The 19,954-nt window shown below is 38.8% G+C and overlaps 1 protein-coding gene across 1 annotated transcript in view; it reads left to right on the forward strand.

Annotated features, from left to right (window-relative positions):
* Nucleotides 1-19,954, forward strand: part of Nup205 (nuclear pore complex protein Nup205) — a 676,487-nt gene that overhangs the window by 553,925 nt on the left and 102,608 nt on the right. Inside the window, exon 27 of the mRNA XM_067147168.2 lies at nt 7,240-7,358. Coding sequence (XP_067003269.1) covers nt 7,240-7,358 — 119 coding nt within the window. The remainder of the gene's footprint in view (nt 1-7,239; nt 7,359-19,954) is intronic.

The raw sequence follows: 19,954 nt of genomic DNA on the forward strand, positions 1-19,954 counted from the left end.
GTTCAATCCTGGCTCAGTCCGGTGGTATTTGAAGGTGCTCAAATGCATCAACGCCATGTCGGTAGATTTATTTGTACGTAAATGAACTCTTGTAGGACTAAATTCCGGTACTTCGGCGTCTCTAGAAACCATAAAAGTAGTTAGTGGGACGTGAAACCAATAACACTATTATTATTATTATTATTATTATTATTATTATTATTATTATTATTTTAAATGTTTAAAATTTTGTGTGTGTGACAAGGATCAATTATTGTGGCATTATAAGCAATTAAAGAATATTTTGGAACAGTTAATAGAATTGTTTAATTTCGGTTTGTTTCTTAACATAATAATTTCAATCTTTGTGCATATATTTGTGTATACAAATGTAGTTTGTTATATATTCTAATGAAATTAGGAGAAAGGGAAATTATAGTCTGTATTTATTTTAAGTGATTTGTTCCTTACTGCTGCAATAAGGGGCAAGTCCTTCAAAAAGTTGCAAACGAGGATAAGTCCAATATTATTTTTGATTTTTTTCGAGAAAAGTTATTAATACATGATATACGAAACTTCATTCCCTGAATGTACATATCCTAAAGATTTATTTGGGAAGAGAAGATTATATTGATTTCAGATTCTTCAGTCAGAGGGAGTTTATACGTTTTCCAAACATTTCACTCTGAATGACTTGTCCGTATTTGCAAACAGACGACAGAAATGATAAAGTGAGGGTAGGTTATAAACTTAAAAAGAAGCCATATCAGAAATGGCTCCAAACAAGGACTAATGCAGACACAGAATTCTTTATAGGTGAAAGAAACAGAGCAAAACAAATAATTGCTATGAAGAGGTGAAATATAGTGGTGAGGCAGGTATGAAATGGCTTCACGAATTTATAAGATTAACGTGGAATGTTAATAATCTCCTTATTGGATGAAAGCAGTAACTGCACTTATCTGTAAGCAAAGGAACATGAATTGTCAAGGTATTTCATTGCTCAGTACACCAGGCAAGGGGTTCACGAGCATTCTGGAAGGGAGAGTGCAATCAGTAATTGAGAGTAAGTTAGATGAATGTCAGTGTGAGTTCAGACTACAGCGAGGCAGTCAGGATCAGATTTTCACTATTTTTTCAAGAAAGGAAGCCATACTTTTTAGTGTTAACTCAGTTAATGTAACTTCAAAGATTTTAATGTAGTTGAGAACAAAATATTTTTCTCTTTCATGTCTGAATTTTATTCTTTTTTTACTTTTGTTTATTTAATAGTTTATTGTGTCAGGAGGATGATTGTTTTCTTTCGTGATTTGTTTTATTATTTGTATTTCTTCATGAAATCTGTTGTGCTCCTTGGTACGGAAATTGCTCTGTGTATCATTGTATTCAGTCCTGCCACTTTGTGTGTGTATTGGTGATTAGATTCCTTGTTAAATGTGTGTGACATCTGAGTGGGTTTTCTGTAAATTTTTGTATGACAGGTTTTCATTATTCCTTCAGATTGTCTAAAAAGTTGATTTTCTTGCTAATTTCTGGTTCCGTTTTGAATTTCATTGACTTGTGTAAAGAATTCAGTGTGTTTAACCCTTTGCGGACGCATGGATCCGAGAGATTTCTGCAGCCAGGACATACGTGCTTTAGAGTAAACAAGCAAGTTTTCATGAAACACTACAGTTTTACATAATATTATTACTACTGTTGATAAATTGGACTATAATAGGTGCAGTTTATTCCTGAATTGAATTGTTTAATCTCATTGAAAACTATTTAAAATAGTATGCTGGTAAGGTCTGCCTTGTCAATACACTTTACATTAATGAACTTTTTGTATTCATGACAAATTGTACACGTTTTAAGAGAAATAAACATTTTCCTCATCATTGATCATACAAACTTATTTCAATTGTCAGTCTAATTTAAAACAGAGATTTTATATAATTACAACATCAGTGAGTAAAACAAAGTAATCATTTTCTATTGTTTAGTCTAATTCTAAAGAATTATTATATCACAATTTATAACATCAGTGAATAAACAGTTATTAATGTTACATTAGGAAACTCTACAGCTGTCCTCAGTTCACAATACTACTAACACACAGTACTCTAAAGCATTTCACAATCCACTGTTCTGTATGCAATCTTCTGTCGTGCTACTCACCCGACATTCCAACATAACTCCTCGTTCAGACTCCGATGGGACACTAGCGACAGCCCAGCCATCAAACCCCAACATACAAAGTCCAAATCAGACTCCACCATGAAGTCCCACACTGACTGACTGTCCAGCAGTCAGCCTCCTTTTTGTAGCTCGAGTGATGTGTACCGGAATATTCGCGATGTGGCTAGAGATGGAACAATTTCGCTGCAACTCTCAGAAACACTCTGGTAAATCAGCAATACATGGAAAGGCCTGTCCCACCCTCTAGGCTGGCTGGGAGATCCCTGGTCGTCTTGCTCATTAGCCCCTTCCAGGAAGTACCGAAAGTGGCTCTCACCAGCATTGCCGACATGTCGTCGCTGACCTTTATTATCTTTTACACATATGTAGTATTCAATATCCAATATGTAGTTAAAACTGTACAAATACATATGTTTGTCCGCCATTATTTTTTTTTTTTTTTTTTTTTTTTTTTTTTTTTTTTTTTTAATGCTATTTGTTTGAGGCGTCGACCTAGAAAGATATTTTGCTCCTACTTGCACCATATGTTAGGAACCTCCGTGTATTTGGAAACTGCGGAAGTGTAAAGTGTTTAATGTGAGGAAAGGAACGTTAAGGACGACACAAACACCCAGTCCCCAGGCCAGAGATATTAATCATTTACAATTAAAAGGCCCTGATCCGGTCGGGAATCGAACCCGGGGCCGCTGGGTGACAGGCGGACGTGTTGCCCCCTACACCACTCGGCCGGACTTTTCTCTAGTTAATGGCAAAAGATTCAGCGGGATATGTTGAAAGCTGATGTTGTTATATCTGTTTAAAGTTAGCCATTCAACTTTTTCCAGTTTGTGGGCACAGCTTCTCACAGCGAGATAGGAACATTGGACTTATCAAACAGTACAGTACATAACCAGAAAGAAGTGATTGGGAATACCAAGCCCTATCTTACTGCCGTGGTATTGTGCTGCAGAAACCCTTCTCCATTTTTGAAGTTACAATGGATGTGGACCTACTGCCAGACTGGGATAAGCTTTTATCTTCATTCTTTTTGGACAAGCCAGTATCCAGAAATAATGTCCCGTTCACAATAATGCAGTATGTGATCATAAACACAATGAGAAATGGTCCTGTTTTGTGTTCTCACACCTTTGCTGAAAATTTCAGTTTTTTTGCATTTGGAAATATTCTTACAGACAAGAAAACTTTACCATTGAAAACGCCACTCTCCCAGACTTCATCCAAAAGAAAGTGAAGGATATAAGAAAGCTGTAAAATTTATGTCTGATGACGGTGTTGCATATTTTGAGGAGATGATAAACCAAGACTGAACAGTAATTAAAATAGGGCCTTTTGGTATTATTCTCTGACAATGTTAATAAACTATGACTGAACAGAAAATTATATTCTCTGACAATACTGGTCTATTGAAGCCTCTTCATTTTTCCATAAACTCAATCTTTGGTATTAATATTGGATTACATTTGAAGTCCGTTATAGCGAGAATTCATACCGGCGAGGAATGTACTCGCTATAGCGGATTGTCGTTATATCAGATTTTTTGTAAAAGTCGGGAAAACCACCATACACATTAAATTCAGTATGAAATGGCAATCAGTTTATTCAAAATTTTAATTTTTGCGGATAATATCCACACTGCGGCTTACCGGTACTTGTTTGTTGTTTATCGAAATCTGATACTACGTGAAGGTGTTTTTTAATCTCATTCTGAAAAAAAAATATATTACCGTATTTCTCCGAATCTAAAACGACCCCCACTTTTTCCTTCAAAAAATTATCAGGCTTAAAAAGTGCGTTGTAAAATCATATGAATGTCTTTCTTATACAGTACACATTTTTAGACTGTAGACGCCGAACATTGGCTTTAGTTATGCCTTTTTTTTTTTTTTGCGGCTGTACAATTATTCTTTATTTATAACCATTATCAGTAACTTAAAATTGGCATCATAATATCGAAGGAACTCCTTGAAAATTTGCCGGCAATACACATTTCACGCGTCTCTACGACGATCCATCAGGAAAATAGTCTTGCTTACTATAAAACTGTTACTTTCACTCGGCGTCAGATCGGGCTGCCCGTACACGCACGTCTCACTTGCCAGATTCGGCCAACTTCTGCGGTTAGCGATGTATAGGTCTTTTAATCGCGGACTTGGAAAGTCAACGAACGAGTTAATTGCGCCGCGGTATGACAATTCCGCCCATGCATTTTTGTGCACAAACCTTGCAATTTCATCTTCGACTTCTTTAAACCGTCCTTGTTGCGGGCCACTGAATGCATTTTTTGTGCAGTACGCATTTTTAAGCTAACCATGGTCATCTCACCATACCCACAGTCAAACCTAATCCCAAATCACATATACTAAAATTGTAACCCTAGCATAACACCAGTAATTGTAAACCAAATGTAAATATGAAACACCATTGTATCTATGTAACACCATTGTATCTAACCTAATAAAAAGCACAAGGGCAGACACTGCACACTTAGCCAAGAGGCCAAACCACTTCACATCTCCAAATCCCAAAGCTACTTCCCTCTTAACTTCAAACCCCCATCAAATCCCCAAACCCCGCCAAATCTCCTGGCCAGAGAGAAGGCGTAACCTTCTAGGTGGCCCGCCCCTCCCCTTCGGGGAGGGGAATGAAAACATCCCCCTTGGTACCTTGGTCCTTTGTCTTCACGGTAACGCCGAATATTGGCTTTAGTTAGGCCTACCGTATTTTCTTGCGGCTGCAACTTAAAATTGGCATCATGACATCGACGGGAACCCGTTGAAAATTTGCCGGCAATACCTGTTCCACGTATCTTTACAATACGACGATCCATCACGAAAATATTCGTGCTATCTATAAAACTTAATTTTACTAAGCGTCAGGTACAGCAGACGCGTTAAAACTCTGCTACTGAGTAGCCGCGGTCTTTCTGAGAATTCGAAGGCTCGCAAGGCTGCCAATCTGCAGATTTGAGAAACGTTTTTGTAGAGGATAATAGAATGTCATTCTCTCTTCACTATTTCCCGAGATCCATTGACGTTACACATACCGGTACGCACTGTACTACCGGTCGCCGCGGCTAGCGATGTAGGCCTATAATACAGAGGTGGTAGTTGCCATTGGTTATGAGATTCTAAGAAAAAAACGTCGTCTTGGACTCGGAGAAATGCGGTATCACTCCAGAGGCTTCTGTGACAAACATTTTAGTTTTCTTTTTCCGGCATCACCTAACCTAATCGTATATGCATCATGAAAACCTATCTGAAACGCATGTAGAGAAATGATAACCTCCTCGCTAAAAATTGACATGGGAATGGCTTTCCGAAATTTAACTAGACGCGAGAAAATACATACTATCCTCTGAAATCTGTGATGTACCCTGCCATATCTTAAGGTGTATCACTTTCTTACTTAATTTCATTAAAATTAAAAATTAAAATTAAGAGATCGTTTACTTCAGCCTTTATTTTTAAAGAGTTAACTACTGCTATCGGACACGTTATTTACGCATTTATTACGAAAACGTGTTATACTCTTTCATTTCGAATTTTCTTTTGAGAACAGCAGTCGACGGGTATTACTAATAGACTCCAATATCGCCTTCGAATGTTGACGAGAGACCTCGCAAATGCACATAGCGCGAAGACTATACTTTACCGAAGATGATCGATCGCATTTTGTGGCAAACGTTTCAGTTTTGTTATTCAAATAGCATCACATATCCTAACTTATCTGTACTATATGTATGATGAAAACATACTTCAAGCGGAAGTAGAGAAACCTCGCTATAAATTTAATGTTCTAATGAAAATGAATTTAAACGACTAAAACAATAATTCATACTAAAAAATAAGAAAAATTGTATCGTTTATCCGATATAATGTATTTTCGCAGTGATATTTTTTTTGCTAGTTGCTTTACGTCGCACCAACACAGAGAGGTCTTATGGCGACGATGGGACAGGAAAGGACGCGAGAAAATATTATCTAACCTCGTAATCAATGACGCACTCTGCTATATCCTGAGGTGTAGGCCTATCTCATTCTTACTTAATTGCGGTATTTAGCATTAAAAGTAAGCGTTCGTTTATTCAGCGTTTATCTTTAAGCATTTATCTTTAACGAGTTAACAGCTGTTATCAGACAAGTTATTTACGCATTTATTACGAAAACATGTTCTCCTCTTTCGTTTTCCTCGCGGAAGAGCAGTCGACGGGTATTACTAATCGACTCCGACATTGCCTTCGAATGTCGACGAGAGATCTCGCTGGTGGGCATAGCGAAAAAACTATACGGTACCGAAGATGATCGATCGCATGCCGTATAATGACTGGGTGCATAAATATCGGCAACGGAAAAAATGGAGTGCGCATAACAGCTCGTAATAACGGACGCGTCAGTGATAGGGTTCTCGCTGTAACCGAAGGATAATACACAGTTTAATATAGGAATTTTGAAGGGACGGACAACAGCTATCGTTATAGCGGGGTTCTCATATGCCGTACTCGCTATAGCGGACTTTCACTTTAATTGAAGGCACTGTATTTAAGTCTTATTTATTGAACTTGACACCGAAAATGCTGTCTGCGTAAAAAGGGCTCATAATATCAATTTTAAAAGTATTATTTATTTAATTCATAAGCCATTAAGTCATATTTCATATTAATTATCCATATCTGAATTAAATATTTTAAATAACAAGCACTACAGTATGGAAAAGAAATAAACACTGAATAAAAACAAAAAATCATTTCCTTTTTTTTTTTTCCTCCCCAAAATGTGCCCTTTTTACGTCGACTGCCTCAATGACGCTCTTTGCATTTTTCTTTGTGGCTTTGTACTTCTGTTGGGAATGCTTGCTGTAGTTTGAAAGCTGCTTTCTTAGCTTGAACTGTTTGTCTGTTTACCGATCCAGCACCTACCAAGTTATGTTACTCCAACCACAGATTAAGCTCCAGTCTTGACAGATTGTTAAGCAGTGACCAAGAGTAATCAATGTAGAAATATATTTCTTACCATATTTTTTCCTGTGTAATGTTCTTGTTTCTTCAGTTTGTTTAATGAATATTTGACTAAATATTTCCAGGCCATGCTGTGCCGTGTTGCATCAAGCCACGCTGGAGCAGAAATGTTACTAGAGCAAGGAGCGTTGGGATGTTTATCCTCCATGACTGTATATGATCGTCATCCAGAGGTTAGAGCTAGGTGAGTTATGGATATTACACCAGAATGCTTTCCTCTCAAGTGTGCATTCTTTTGACTTTGATTCTTTTGACAATTTCATGAACAGTACTCTGCCAAACATCAGATATTTAAGAACAGCCAACATGCCACAGAGTCCTGTGATCCGATTTGTCAAATATTTTCTTATAATCAAGGAAAATTATATGTCTCTAGAGAGAGAGAGAGAGAGAGAGAGAGAGAGAGAGAGTGTGTGTGTGTGTGTGTGTGTGTTTTTTTATACATGTAGAGGAAAATACAATATTGGCTCTAGCTGTATTATATCTTACTAACATGTGAGAACATGATAAGTCAAGTATAACTCTATGGAATGTGTCTGTGTACTCCCAAGTATAGTTGAACAGCAGTCATATGTGAAAATTGCAGCTCTTAGTGGCAGAAATGCACATCAGTGTTATACGAAACTAGGGGAAAAGTTGGCGGCTAGAGCTTTGCCCAAGCAAACATCTATTTATCGGTAAATAAATAATCACTCAATCATTTGGATTTTGGGCTGTAGCCCGGGTGGCAGATTCCCTATCAAACAACCAGGTACTTACAGTGATCCCTATGAGGTACTATCACCCCATCAACACAGTACTTAAAACTGACAGAATGTTTTATCTCTGTGGAACTCACAACTTGACTTTTCATCCCATATACCATCCATCTGTCTGTTGTCCATCTCACAACATTGTTGAGGTTTTATTGTAATTGTTCACAATCCTGTAACTTATTTACTGTTCTGTACAGTATACCATCATCTTCAAATCTGTGATTGCTGTTCTTTACTAATATTGTTTATACAGTAAAACCTCGATTATACATTCCCGGAAACTACAATTTCCCGTATTATTTGTTCAAATTACGTGGTCCCCGAGCATCCTAATTAAATCACGTTAAATATCCCGTATTATCCGTTCATCGTAGAAATTATTTCCCGGATCAACCGTCCAGAAATTTCAGTCCCATCAATGCTAAATCCTCGATCACGCGTGTTTTTTTTCAAGAAACTGTATCTTAGGAAAGGAGGGCTACGGCATACTTACGGATCTTGGTGTTGACATCCCGTCATTGCGGTGAATTGAGGAAGTACTGTGATGGAAAAGCGATCGGCGGAGAACTTGTATAAGGGATCAACTTAGCATCGCATTCGGATAGTATTGTTTAGAGAATCCTCGGAAATCATAAAGCAGAGAGTGCCCACAACAATTGGAAGGAGACAGAGCGCATTTCGACAGCTCTATTTGAAGACGGAACGAGTTTCGTCTAATGTTCGTTCTTGCAAAACGTCTACATTATGTCCAGGTTTAGATGTTTATTTTTTTACTTTTTTCGAGTTTTCGGCATTTCCCTCAGGGCACTGTATAGTCACTGGGCTTTCAGGCAGGAATCAAAACTGCTCCTCCTTATGTAACACAAAATTAGTATTTTAATATTATCGTGTACAATTATGCTATCGAGACCAGAACAGATGTTGCACCTTACATGCATAAAGCCATGGGATGTTTTTGCATAGCCTATTACTGTTTTCGTCCTAATATAAAACTGGGAATTTCATGTTTTTGTGTTAAAATGTTATAAAAAACGTAGTTGTTTTATTTGCGCACGTTACATTTAAAAACTTTGTATCATTTCGCACAGCGAGCACGCTTTCCATTTGAGCTCAAGGTCGTGAAAAATCGTAATTTCAGACGTATTAATGATATTTTTCTCTTTCTAATTTGATTGTGATTAGTGACGGGCAGAATTGAATATAATGCATTCGAGAACTTCAGGATTGATACTAAAATTCGAAACCATATTCTCAAGTTCAACATAACCTTTAAAAGTCGATGTAGGCCTCATTTACACGGTACAAGATTTCCATAAACTGACTAAGTTATCTAACTTGCCTGCCCCTAACCCAGAGAGCCCGGGTTCGATTACTGGCCAGGTCAGGCATTTTTATCTGGATATGAGGGCTGGTTCCAGATTCAGTCATTCTACGATTACCTTTAATTGAGGAGCTATTTAATGGTGATGTGGCGAATTCGGTCTAGAGAGCCGGGAATAACGACCGAGAGGATTCGTCACACTGACCATCTGCATCTCGTAATCTACAGGCCTACGGACGGAGAGCGGTCGCTTGGTAGGCAGAAGGCCCATTGGGGCTGTAGTTTAGTTTGGTTTATGGGCATTTGTAAGATTTAAAATATACACATTTCATTTTTTGTAATGTTTAGCCAAACTGTTGACGGTTCATTCGTTCCCAGATACCTTTTTTTTCCGTGTTGTAAGTTTTGTTTTTGTGGTCCCTCCAAAAACGGAGAATCGGGGTCCACTGTATAAAAAAAATTGAAGATCCGATAATACTGCCATACTGCCTTGTGGGACCTCCCTCTTAATCATTACAGGTTCAGATAATGCTTCACCTACTCTAATTCTCTGAGTTCTACCAGGTGTATACTTAAGTCTTTTCCGGTTTCACTAAGAAATGGCACTAGCGAGCGGTACGCAGCATATGAATTTGACACATGTCAGTTTGTTCGTCTGACATTTAACCTATCAACACACGCAACTTGAGTCTGCCAAACACTAGCGCCTGTGTTGTATCGTTCAGTGATCATGTCGACTTTTGTGCCTGAAAAATAACATTTGTGGCACGCATTGCTTTTCTTATTTAATCAAAAGAAAAAGGCTGTGGAAAGTTATTGTTTGCTGGTAGAAATATATGGTGAACATGGTTTCAACAATTTAAACGTGGTGATTTCAATGTGAAAGACAGTGTGCGCTCTGATAGACCACAAAAGTGCGAAGACGAGTAATTGCAGGCGTTACTGGATGATGACCCAACTCAAACTCAACAGCAGTTGGCACAAGCATTAAATGTCGGGGAAGATCAGTATCCTCGGTAAATGGGTCCCACACGACTTGAATGAACGGCAAATGGAAAATTGCAAAGTCACTTGTGAAATGCTGCTTCAACGCTGCGAAAGGAAATCATTTCTGTACCGAATTGTGACGGGTGACGAAAAGTGGATTTATTCTGAAAACCCTAAGCGGAGAAAATCGTGGCTGTCTCCTGGCGAAGGCCAAATCGCTTTGGCAAGAAGACCATGCTTTGTGTCTGGTGGGACCAGTAAGAATAAATATTAAATACAATATATCAAATAAATGATAATACATTATTCTTGGGACTAGTTTCAGCCAGTGGCCATCTTCAGCCAAATCAAAATTAACATTGCCTTTGTATGGAATAAATATGTTTTATTTATTTTATTTATTATTATAATTGCACTTCGATACAGGAAAAAAAAAAAAAAACAAGAAAGAACTTTATTGCTTATAATGGTGGAACCAGAGCGGTATTGTGTATTATGAACTCTTGAAGCCCAGCAAAACTGTTCATGCACAATGCTATAGCCAACAAATAATTAATTTTAACCACGCATTGATTGAAAGACTACCGGAATGGGCCAGAAGACATGATAGACATTGTTGCGCAACAATGCGCCGTCTCATACAGCAATACCAGTGAAAGACACCTGAAAATCGCTTGAACGGGACATACTTCCGCACCCACCGTACTGCCCCGACCTGGAGCCATCTGACTATCACCTCTTCGCATCAATGGGGCACGCTCGCAGAGCAGCACTTAAGCAATTTCGAGGAAGTTGGAAAATGGCTCGACGAATGGTTTGCCGCAAAAGACAAGCAGTTTTTCTGGCATTGTATTCATAACACATGGGTGACAGGCCCCGAGAAATCTTGTACGTATAACATAAGAGTAACAACACAGTAAAAGTTTCCACCTATTCAATACAAAATATTTTAAAATTACATTTGGAACTAGTTTCGACTCATCTAGGAGTCATCATCAGCCATATCAAAGCAAAGATCACTCTTGATGAAATCCTAAGAACATGTTAATTTTAAAAGTAAGATTATTATGGAATAACAAGTGAATGTGTGGCACAGATCACCAACTACTGTTTATGGTGTTCCGGGTGAAACTCAGAGGCATGCGCCGTGTACCTCGTAAAATGCAGAAGGTGGAAGGTGAAAACTTAAGGAGTTTTCGTGTGGAAATCCAAAATGTTCTTTTGAACACTAGAAGGGAGCACAGTACTGATGAAGGGTCCACATGGGAAGACCTCAAACAAAATATAGTGACCATTGCAATGAAACATTCTTCTCCAATACAGAGTCATCGTAAGTGTTGGATCAGTGATCATACGTGGCAGCTCATAGAACAGCAGAAACAACTGAAAGAAACAGGCTTGCACATTCAAGGCAGATACTTTGAGCTGTGTCATGAAATTCAATGTTATTGCCGCTTAGACAAACATAAGTATCTGTCAGGAATCTGTGAAGAAATTGAAGACAGCTGTCAAATAAATACAAACCTCTTGTATGGTCCATAGAAGGTTCTAATGTCATATGGTACATCATTTTTAAATTGTATGGAATAGATGGAAACAGTACTGTGAGGAGTTGTATAAAGAAGAGACAGTACAGCCAATGATTGAATGGCGAGATTTTGAACAAGAACCAGGCATCTTACTTCAGGAAACAAAAAGGGCAGTTACATCGTTGCGACTGCACAAAGCACCGGGTTCTGACAACATAACAGCTGAATTACTGAAAGAGACAAGTGATATTGTTGCTTAATTAATCACAGACATTTGCAATACAATATGGAGAAATGGCAAATGGCCAGCTGACTGGGTTACATCCATCTTCATCTCCTTGCATAAAAAATGTGATAACAATTGGACTCTATCGTTAATTTAACATGCTAGCAAGATGTATATCTTGAAAGACAGACTCCAAAATTATATTAGTTCACAGATTCCCCCTGAACAAGCTGGTTTCATCAAAGGAAAAGGCACAAGAGAACAACTGTTGAACATCCAACAACTAATCAAAAAGAGCAGAGAATTCCAGCTTCCTATGATCATTTGCTTTCTAGACTACAGGAAAGCCTTTGACTGTGTTCAATGGGAGAAACTTTGGCAAGTGTTATTGGAAATGGGAGTTCCAAATCTGGTTGGAAATCTGGTTGGTAAAGAATCTATATGAGTCTAACACAGCAGTTGTCAGGATAAATGACAAGATGTCTGAAATCTTCAAGACACAAAGGGGCGTTCGCCAAGGCTGTAAATTGTCACCCCAGCTTTTTAATATTTATGGCGACTACATCATGAGAACAGCATTGGATTGATGGACTGGTGGATTTCCTATTGGTGGCAGAAAGATATTGAATCTCCAATATGTAGATGACACTGTATTGATTGCCATGGATGAGGCAGAAATGACAAGAAATGACACGAGCTTTTAGACCGTGTCAGAACTGAGAGCATCAGTTTGGGTTTGCAGATCAACATTCAAAAGACAAAAATAATGGTAGTTGATAGGCCTGGCAAGCTGAACGAACTCAGTCTCTTCAACAAAATGCAAATGGTTTCAGAAATGTTGTACCTGGGTGCCATTATAACTAGCAACAACAGCTGTGAAATAGAGATCAGGAGAAGGATCACTCCATTTATGTAAAGCTAAAGATGAGACTAGTACAGACACTGGTATTCTCTATCTTCCCCTATGGTGCTGAAACGTGGACTTTAGGAGCTTGAGATATAAATAAGACCAACTCGTTCGAGATGTGGTGCTGGAGAAGAATGCTTCGCATTCCTTGGACAGCATTTCAAACCAAGGAATCCATCCCGAAGGAGCTGAACATCAGTATCAGGTTATCAGCAAAATGTCAACAGAGGATTCTCCAATTATTTAGTCATATTATGCGTCATGGAGAAGGAAGCCTTGAAAAGCACATAATCTTGGGAAACATGCCTGGAAAGAGGGAGCGTGGGCGAGCACGTATACGCTGGACAGAGGGCATAAAACATGCAAGAAAGACTTACAATCTACCCGTGTAGCAGAAGACCGTGGAGGATGAAAATGGCAGAGATCACGATCCTCAGAATTAAGGGACCGATATAGACAGACCATACCTTACAATTCCGTACAATTAGAAGTTGTAAAAAGCTTCAAATATTTGGGGAGTATACTTGCAGAAGATTGGAAAGTAAATGGAGAAATTGGAAAAAGAATCCAACAAGCCAATGGATTTTACCAGTGGGTGAGAGGAGAGATGTAGTGTCGAACTGGGACATCCCAGAGAATTGCAAGAAAATTCTGTACTCACTGTATTACACAGCAATTTTGACACATGCGGCAGGCACTTAGACAACAACAAAACCTCATGAAAGTAGAATCCAAGCAGCTGAGATGAAATTCCTTAGAGGAATAATTGGGAAGAAACGAAGGGATAAAATCTGAAACATAGAAATCAGAGAGAGAGAGAGAGAATTTGATTCTCAGAACTGCGAGACTAGATAGACCAATAAGCTGAAATGGTATGGACACATGATGAAAATGGAAGAGGATAGAGTCCTGAAGTGAGTATTGATGGAGAAAATAATAGGAGGAAGGCAACAAGGAAGGTCCAGAAATAGGTGGAGGGATACGGTGAAAGAGAGTATAGAGAAAAGAGGCATAAAAGTAGAAAAATTATTGCTGGAAGGAAGGTAGTGGTGGAAAGATAGAAAACTGTGGAGGTCCTTGATTCACAACCTGACGCAGAAGACTGGAAACGGGAAATGAAGATGAAAAAGAAGACCATTCCTTACCACTTTTTAAAGATAAATACCTGTTTTCAAACTCCTCAACAATTGCTAACCCATTCCATAGGCTGTTTATATTTTTATTTACCATTTTCCACTGATCCCTTTTTTTTTTTTTTTAATTCCCGCCATGCCTCTCTTATCAGCCACGTGGTATAGTCCTACTTTTACAACCTTCCTCTCTGTCACTATGAATAAAAAAGCTTCATGATCACTTATACCACCTATCACTTCAGTTTTTCCATAGAGCTCACCTGGTATTATCAGCACCACATCTATAATACGTTTCCCTCTAGTTGGTTCCACCACTTTCTGATTCAGCTGTCCTTCCCGGATTAACTTATTCACCATTTGTGGGCCATGCTTTCTGTCGTTCACATTTCCCTCCAAGTTAACAATTGTTAAATTGAGATCATCCGCTACAGTAACGTTCCTTTCTGTGTCATTCCCAGCATAGTTGATTATCTTATCAAATAATTCCACATCAGGGTCAGTGCCAGCGTTACCATTTCTGTATGCCCCAAAAAACATCAAGTTGCCTATTTATGTATTTGTAGAGATAAGTCTTACTTCTCATTTTTAACTTTTTTTTTTTTTTTTTTTTTTGTAGCTTACAAATATTTCTTTCACCAGTATGAATACTCCCTTCCCTCCCACCCCACCCACACCCCCCCTCCCCCTATAACTTTCCTAACCTCAATAGTCCAAGATGGCGGCAAGTGAAATGTTCGAGTAAAGTTGCTCTTGATACACCCTGCGTAAATAGAAAGTTAAGTTGCAGAAAGTGCTAATCCGTGTGAACTAAGTTATATTTTCAAGTGCCTTCTTCCTTAAAAAGTAAACACCATGTCTCTGAAGGAAGTAGCTAAGAAGATATCGGCTTTTAAAGATTCCATGAAAGACTTTCAAGATCGCCTAGGCTCAGCAGTCAGTGCCGCCAACCCACCGAACGTGCTCCAAGCGCTTGGCGGCAAGTTCCAGGCATTCAAGAAACAGGCCAACGAAGACATCTCTAAACTTAAGGGGGAGTTGAAGGCTTTGGAAAATCGACTTCAGAAACAAGATGACGTTTTGGATGAGGCCGAACAGTACAGTCGCCAGAACTGCCTTTTATTACATGGTGTCCGAGGACGTTTACACAAAAATGCTAGAGACACTAAAAAATAAACTCTCAATAGAACTTTCAATTCTGGATGTGGATCGCTGCCACAGGCTGGGCCGCCGTAATTGAACATCTGCTGAGGTGGTCTCACATGGAAATCGACCGATCATTATCAAGTTCCTTCGATACCATGATCGTGATCGAGTGTGGCGCACGAAGCGAGCTTTGAAGGGCAGTGGACTCATGCTAACTGAGTCTCTCACAAGTGTGAGAAAAAACATCCTTAATAAGGCAAGAGATTTATGGGGAATGCAGAAATGCTGGACCCAAGATGGGCGCATTTGTGTTTTACGGGAAGATGGAAGTAAAATTCAAATATGCACAATGGCTCAATTAAAAAACATTGCAGGGAGTAGGCTGAACATGTGAACATAGTGAAAGAAATTATGTGTATACTAATTAGTTTTTATTTGTGTGTGTGTGTGTGTGTGTGTGTGTGTGTGTGTGTGTGTGTGTGTGTGTGTGTGTGTGTGTGTGTGTGTGTGTGTGTGTGTGTGTGTGCGCGTGCGTGCATGTGTGTGCGCACGCGCTTGTGAAAGTCAGTGGATCAACTCGCCAAGCTGCTTGGGTAAGCTCATTTTACTTCTTGTTTAATTGTATGTCCTACTGCTTAGTTTCAAATGTTCATTGACCAGTACAACGGTAATACCATTGACCTGCATTCCTCTCCACAGCCCTCACCCACCCATTCTCTTTTGTCCCTACCACCTTCAACAGGACTTGTGTTGCAAGAGCAGCTCAGTAGCCACCCGCGATCGTTACATTGTTGCCACCTAAATGGCCAGTCGTTATTAGCTCATATGGAGGAGGTACAGGCTATTTTTGAAGTGAACAATGTACATATTATTGGAATCAGTGAAAGCTGGATGCGTACAGACTTGCCGTCATCGGCAGCTAACCTTGACAGATACTCAATATTACGCCATGACCGCACTGACAGAATAGGTGGTGGGCTTCTACTTTATTACAGAAATGACCTGAAATGTAAGATAATTTCCACTTCTGACCCAAGACTTACACTACGACCAGAATTTATGTTTGTAGAACTAGACTGCCATAAAAAGCTATTAATAGGGATTGTATACAAGCCACCTAAAATAAGACAGACTGATGATTTTGAAGAGGCATTAGCAAATCTTATCTCGGCATATGATGACATTATAATCATGGGTGATTTTAACACTGACCTTTTAAAGCAGACTAGTGAAGCGAATAACCTACTGAATTTATTTCTCGCCACAAACATGACTGTTCTACCCCTCAACGCTACTAATCACGTTCATTACTCTGACCGCACAAGTCATACCTTAATTGACCTTCTTGCGACAAATCAACCTCAGAAAGTAATTAAACACGGACAGATCCCTGCTCCTGGCATCTCTTCACGTGACCTATTGTACATGTGTTACTCTACGCGAATACCTAAGTACAAACCACACTACATTACTATACGAGACTTACGACATATGGACTGGAATAAACTGCGCCATGATGCATATAACTTGCCTTGGGACAGTATACGTAATTTTCAGAACATAAACTCTAAAGTAAACAAATTCAATTCAATGGTACTGGAAATATTTGATAAGCACACACCAAAGAAACAGGTAAGAATCACTCGCCATTCATCCGGGTGGCTAACGGCCGAGATAAGATCTGCTATGGCCAGTCGTGACAAACTGTACAGACAATACAAACTGACGCATGACACAGATGATTTTGAGCGGTACAGGATTCTGAGAAACACAACAAAGCAACTAATTAGGAACTCTAAATACTTTCAGGAACTGATGAACACTAACAGCCCGAGACAAAAATGGAGTAAATTACATACGTTAGGTATAGGTAAAACTATAGAACAACATGTACCAAGCATATCACTAGAGGCTTTAAATGATTATTTCGCACGGCCAAGAATAGCCTCTACCTCCTTCCCTAAAAGTTCACTACCCTTGTTTCAACAGCATTCTGTGCATGAGCAATTCTCTTTTAGAAATATCACTTCGAATGAAGTTAAAGGTGTGATATACTCTATTACATCTAATGCCACAGGTAATGATGACATTCCTATATCGGTGATTAAAGATATCTTGGGAGCTGTTCTGCCAATACTAACACATATATTTAACTACTGCCTGACAAATGGAGTGTTCCCAGATGTTTGGAAAGATGCGCTAATTAGACCCATCCCGAAGAGCTCCAAGTTAGATTCACCTTCAGATTATCGTCCAGTATCCATCCTACCACCCCCATCCAAGGTACTTGAACGCCTAGTTCACACACAAGTTACTGAATACCTTACCAATAATTCCCTCCTCAATCCCTTCCAATCCGGCTTCAGGAAAGGACATAGCACTGCGACAGCTTTACTACGAGTGACAGATGATATTAGACGTGCAATGGACCAACGGGACGTGACTGTACTGACATTATTAGACCTCAGTAGTGCCTTTGACACTGTCAACCCTCAGTTACTACTGGACAAACTTCGAGAACTAAATTTTAATAGTGTGTCGCTTCGGTTCTTTTCCTCTTACCTTGAAAATCGTCGGCAACGTGTGACAGTGGGAAATATGACTTCAGGGTGGCAAAGTAAGACCCTCGGTGTCCCTCAGGGGTCGGTCCTGGGACCACTGTTATTTATCATCCAAATTAATGATATATCGAAAGCTCTTAAATTCTGCAAAGTGCAAGTGTACGCAGATGATGTACAAATTTACTGTCATTCAAAACCGAGTGATATTGATACTGCAATTACTAAAATAAATTCCGACCTAAAACATCTTAGTGACTATGCAAATGAAAACAGTTTACTAATAAACCCAAATAAAACTCAAGTTATTATTATTGGTACCAGTAAAAACCTATATTCCCTTAAGCAACGGGACATCTCTCCAATAATTTTATACAATGAAATCATACCCTACTCTTCTTCAGTGACTAACTTAGGAATTATTATGACTGAGACCCTAAATTGGACTCAACAGGTGATAAGCACATGTAATAAAGTACACAAATGCTTATATCCTCTGAAGCGATTCTGCAATGCATTCTCGGTTCGACTTAGAGTACAACTAGTTCACTCTCTTATACTACCTATACTTGACTATTGTGACACTATACTTGACTATTGTGACACTGTGTTGACTGAAATTACCTGCGACAGTAACAAGAAACTCGACCGGAGCCTCAACAGCTGTGTAAGATATATATTTAATTTGCGATATGATGCTCACATATCACCATATTATAAGGAATTGTCATGGCTTCGAGTGCACCAGCGCCGTGAATTTCACATGTTATCACTTCTGCACAAAATACTTTCCACTAATACTCCCAACTATCTTTCTTCACCTTTTTCTTACCTCTCTTCATATCATGACCACAATACGAGATGTGGCTCCTCTCTTACCATACCTGTAAACCGCACTGCTGCTTACAACCGCTCCTTTATAATCTCTGCGTCCAGGGCATGGAATTTGCTACCTGCGAACATTAGGGACAATCCCTCTCATCGCAAGTTTAAAGTGGCGTGCCGCGAGTATTTGTTGAGTAGATCCTGCTGACTTGCTGGATAATTGTTGAGTGAATGAAAGAACGAATGGGATGAATGAACGGATTATTGCAGAGGATTTTACTTTGTGTATTTTAAAATTAAGGATTCCTTTGTTGTCATTTTTAATATTATTACTATTGTTTTTGCTATTAATATTATTTGTATTTGTAAGTACTGTATAAGTTATGTACATGTATACTCGTCTAGTGGTTAAGTGTAAGAGAGGGCCTTGAGCCCTAACTTCGCCACCAGTAAAGGCATTATCTATCTATCTAATTCCTCAAGGCAGTATTATTGGACCTTTATGTTTTCTTATATATATCAATGATATGTGTAAAGAAGTGGAATGAAAGGTAAGGCTGTTTGCAGATGATGTTATTCTGTACAGAGTAATAAATAAGTTACAAGATTGTGAGTGGCTGCAGGGTGACCTCGATAGTGTTGAGAGATGGACGGTGGGCAATGGTATGATGATAAACGGGGTTGAAAGTGAATTGACACTAAGAACACGACGAAGACCCAGTGTGGTGCATTTGGTCAAAACTAGCAAAAACTGCCAGGAACTGGACCTGGGCCTCTTAGAGATAACACACATATAAGAGACGCATAGAAATAAAAATATAACAGGAATAGGGGCAAGAACATAAATTTATTATGGAGAGAAAATCAAAAAAGTTTGCACAGGTGAAACAAGGGGGCCAAAAATCAAATAGATAATATTAATCATACATGGCCTATAATCAAAATACACAAGAATCATTGTTTATGACACCTTCACACTCGCTCAGCTTGATAAAAGACGTGATGAAAAGTTAGGTACAAGGGCTTGGCATCTATCACCATTAATTGAAGAATATAAATTCAGGTGGGTACAAAGTATTTATTTTATGCACATCAGGTCTAAACAACCATTAGTTTAGGGAGTAACAGCACCTTATCATAACATTCTCCCTTGCAATTCATAAGGTAAGACATAAAACTCACAACAATAAAAATCCACATCCTCCAAGAATACAATATCATTACGGTAAGTAAAAGAGCTTAAAACGGGAGAAGAGGGAAGGGTGCACCGAGCTCATAAAATAAAAGCAAAGAGAAAAGGTGAAGTAACCATTGTTTCACGCCAAACAACTAAAAAATATGGAAAGGCATCCTGCAAATAATAAAACATATTAAACTAGAAAATAGGTAAAGAAAG

This window comes from Anabrus simplex, chromosome 5, assembly GCF_040414725.1.
Source record: "Anabrus simplex isolate iqAnaSimp1 chromosome 5, ASM4041472v1, whole genome shotgun sequence".
NCBI lineage: Eukaryota > Metazoa > Arthropoda > Insecta > Orthoptera > Tettigoniidae > Anabrus > Anabrus simplex.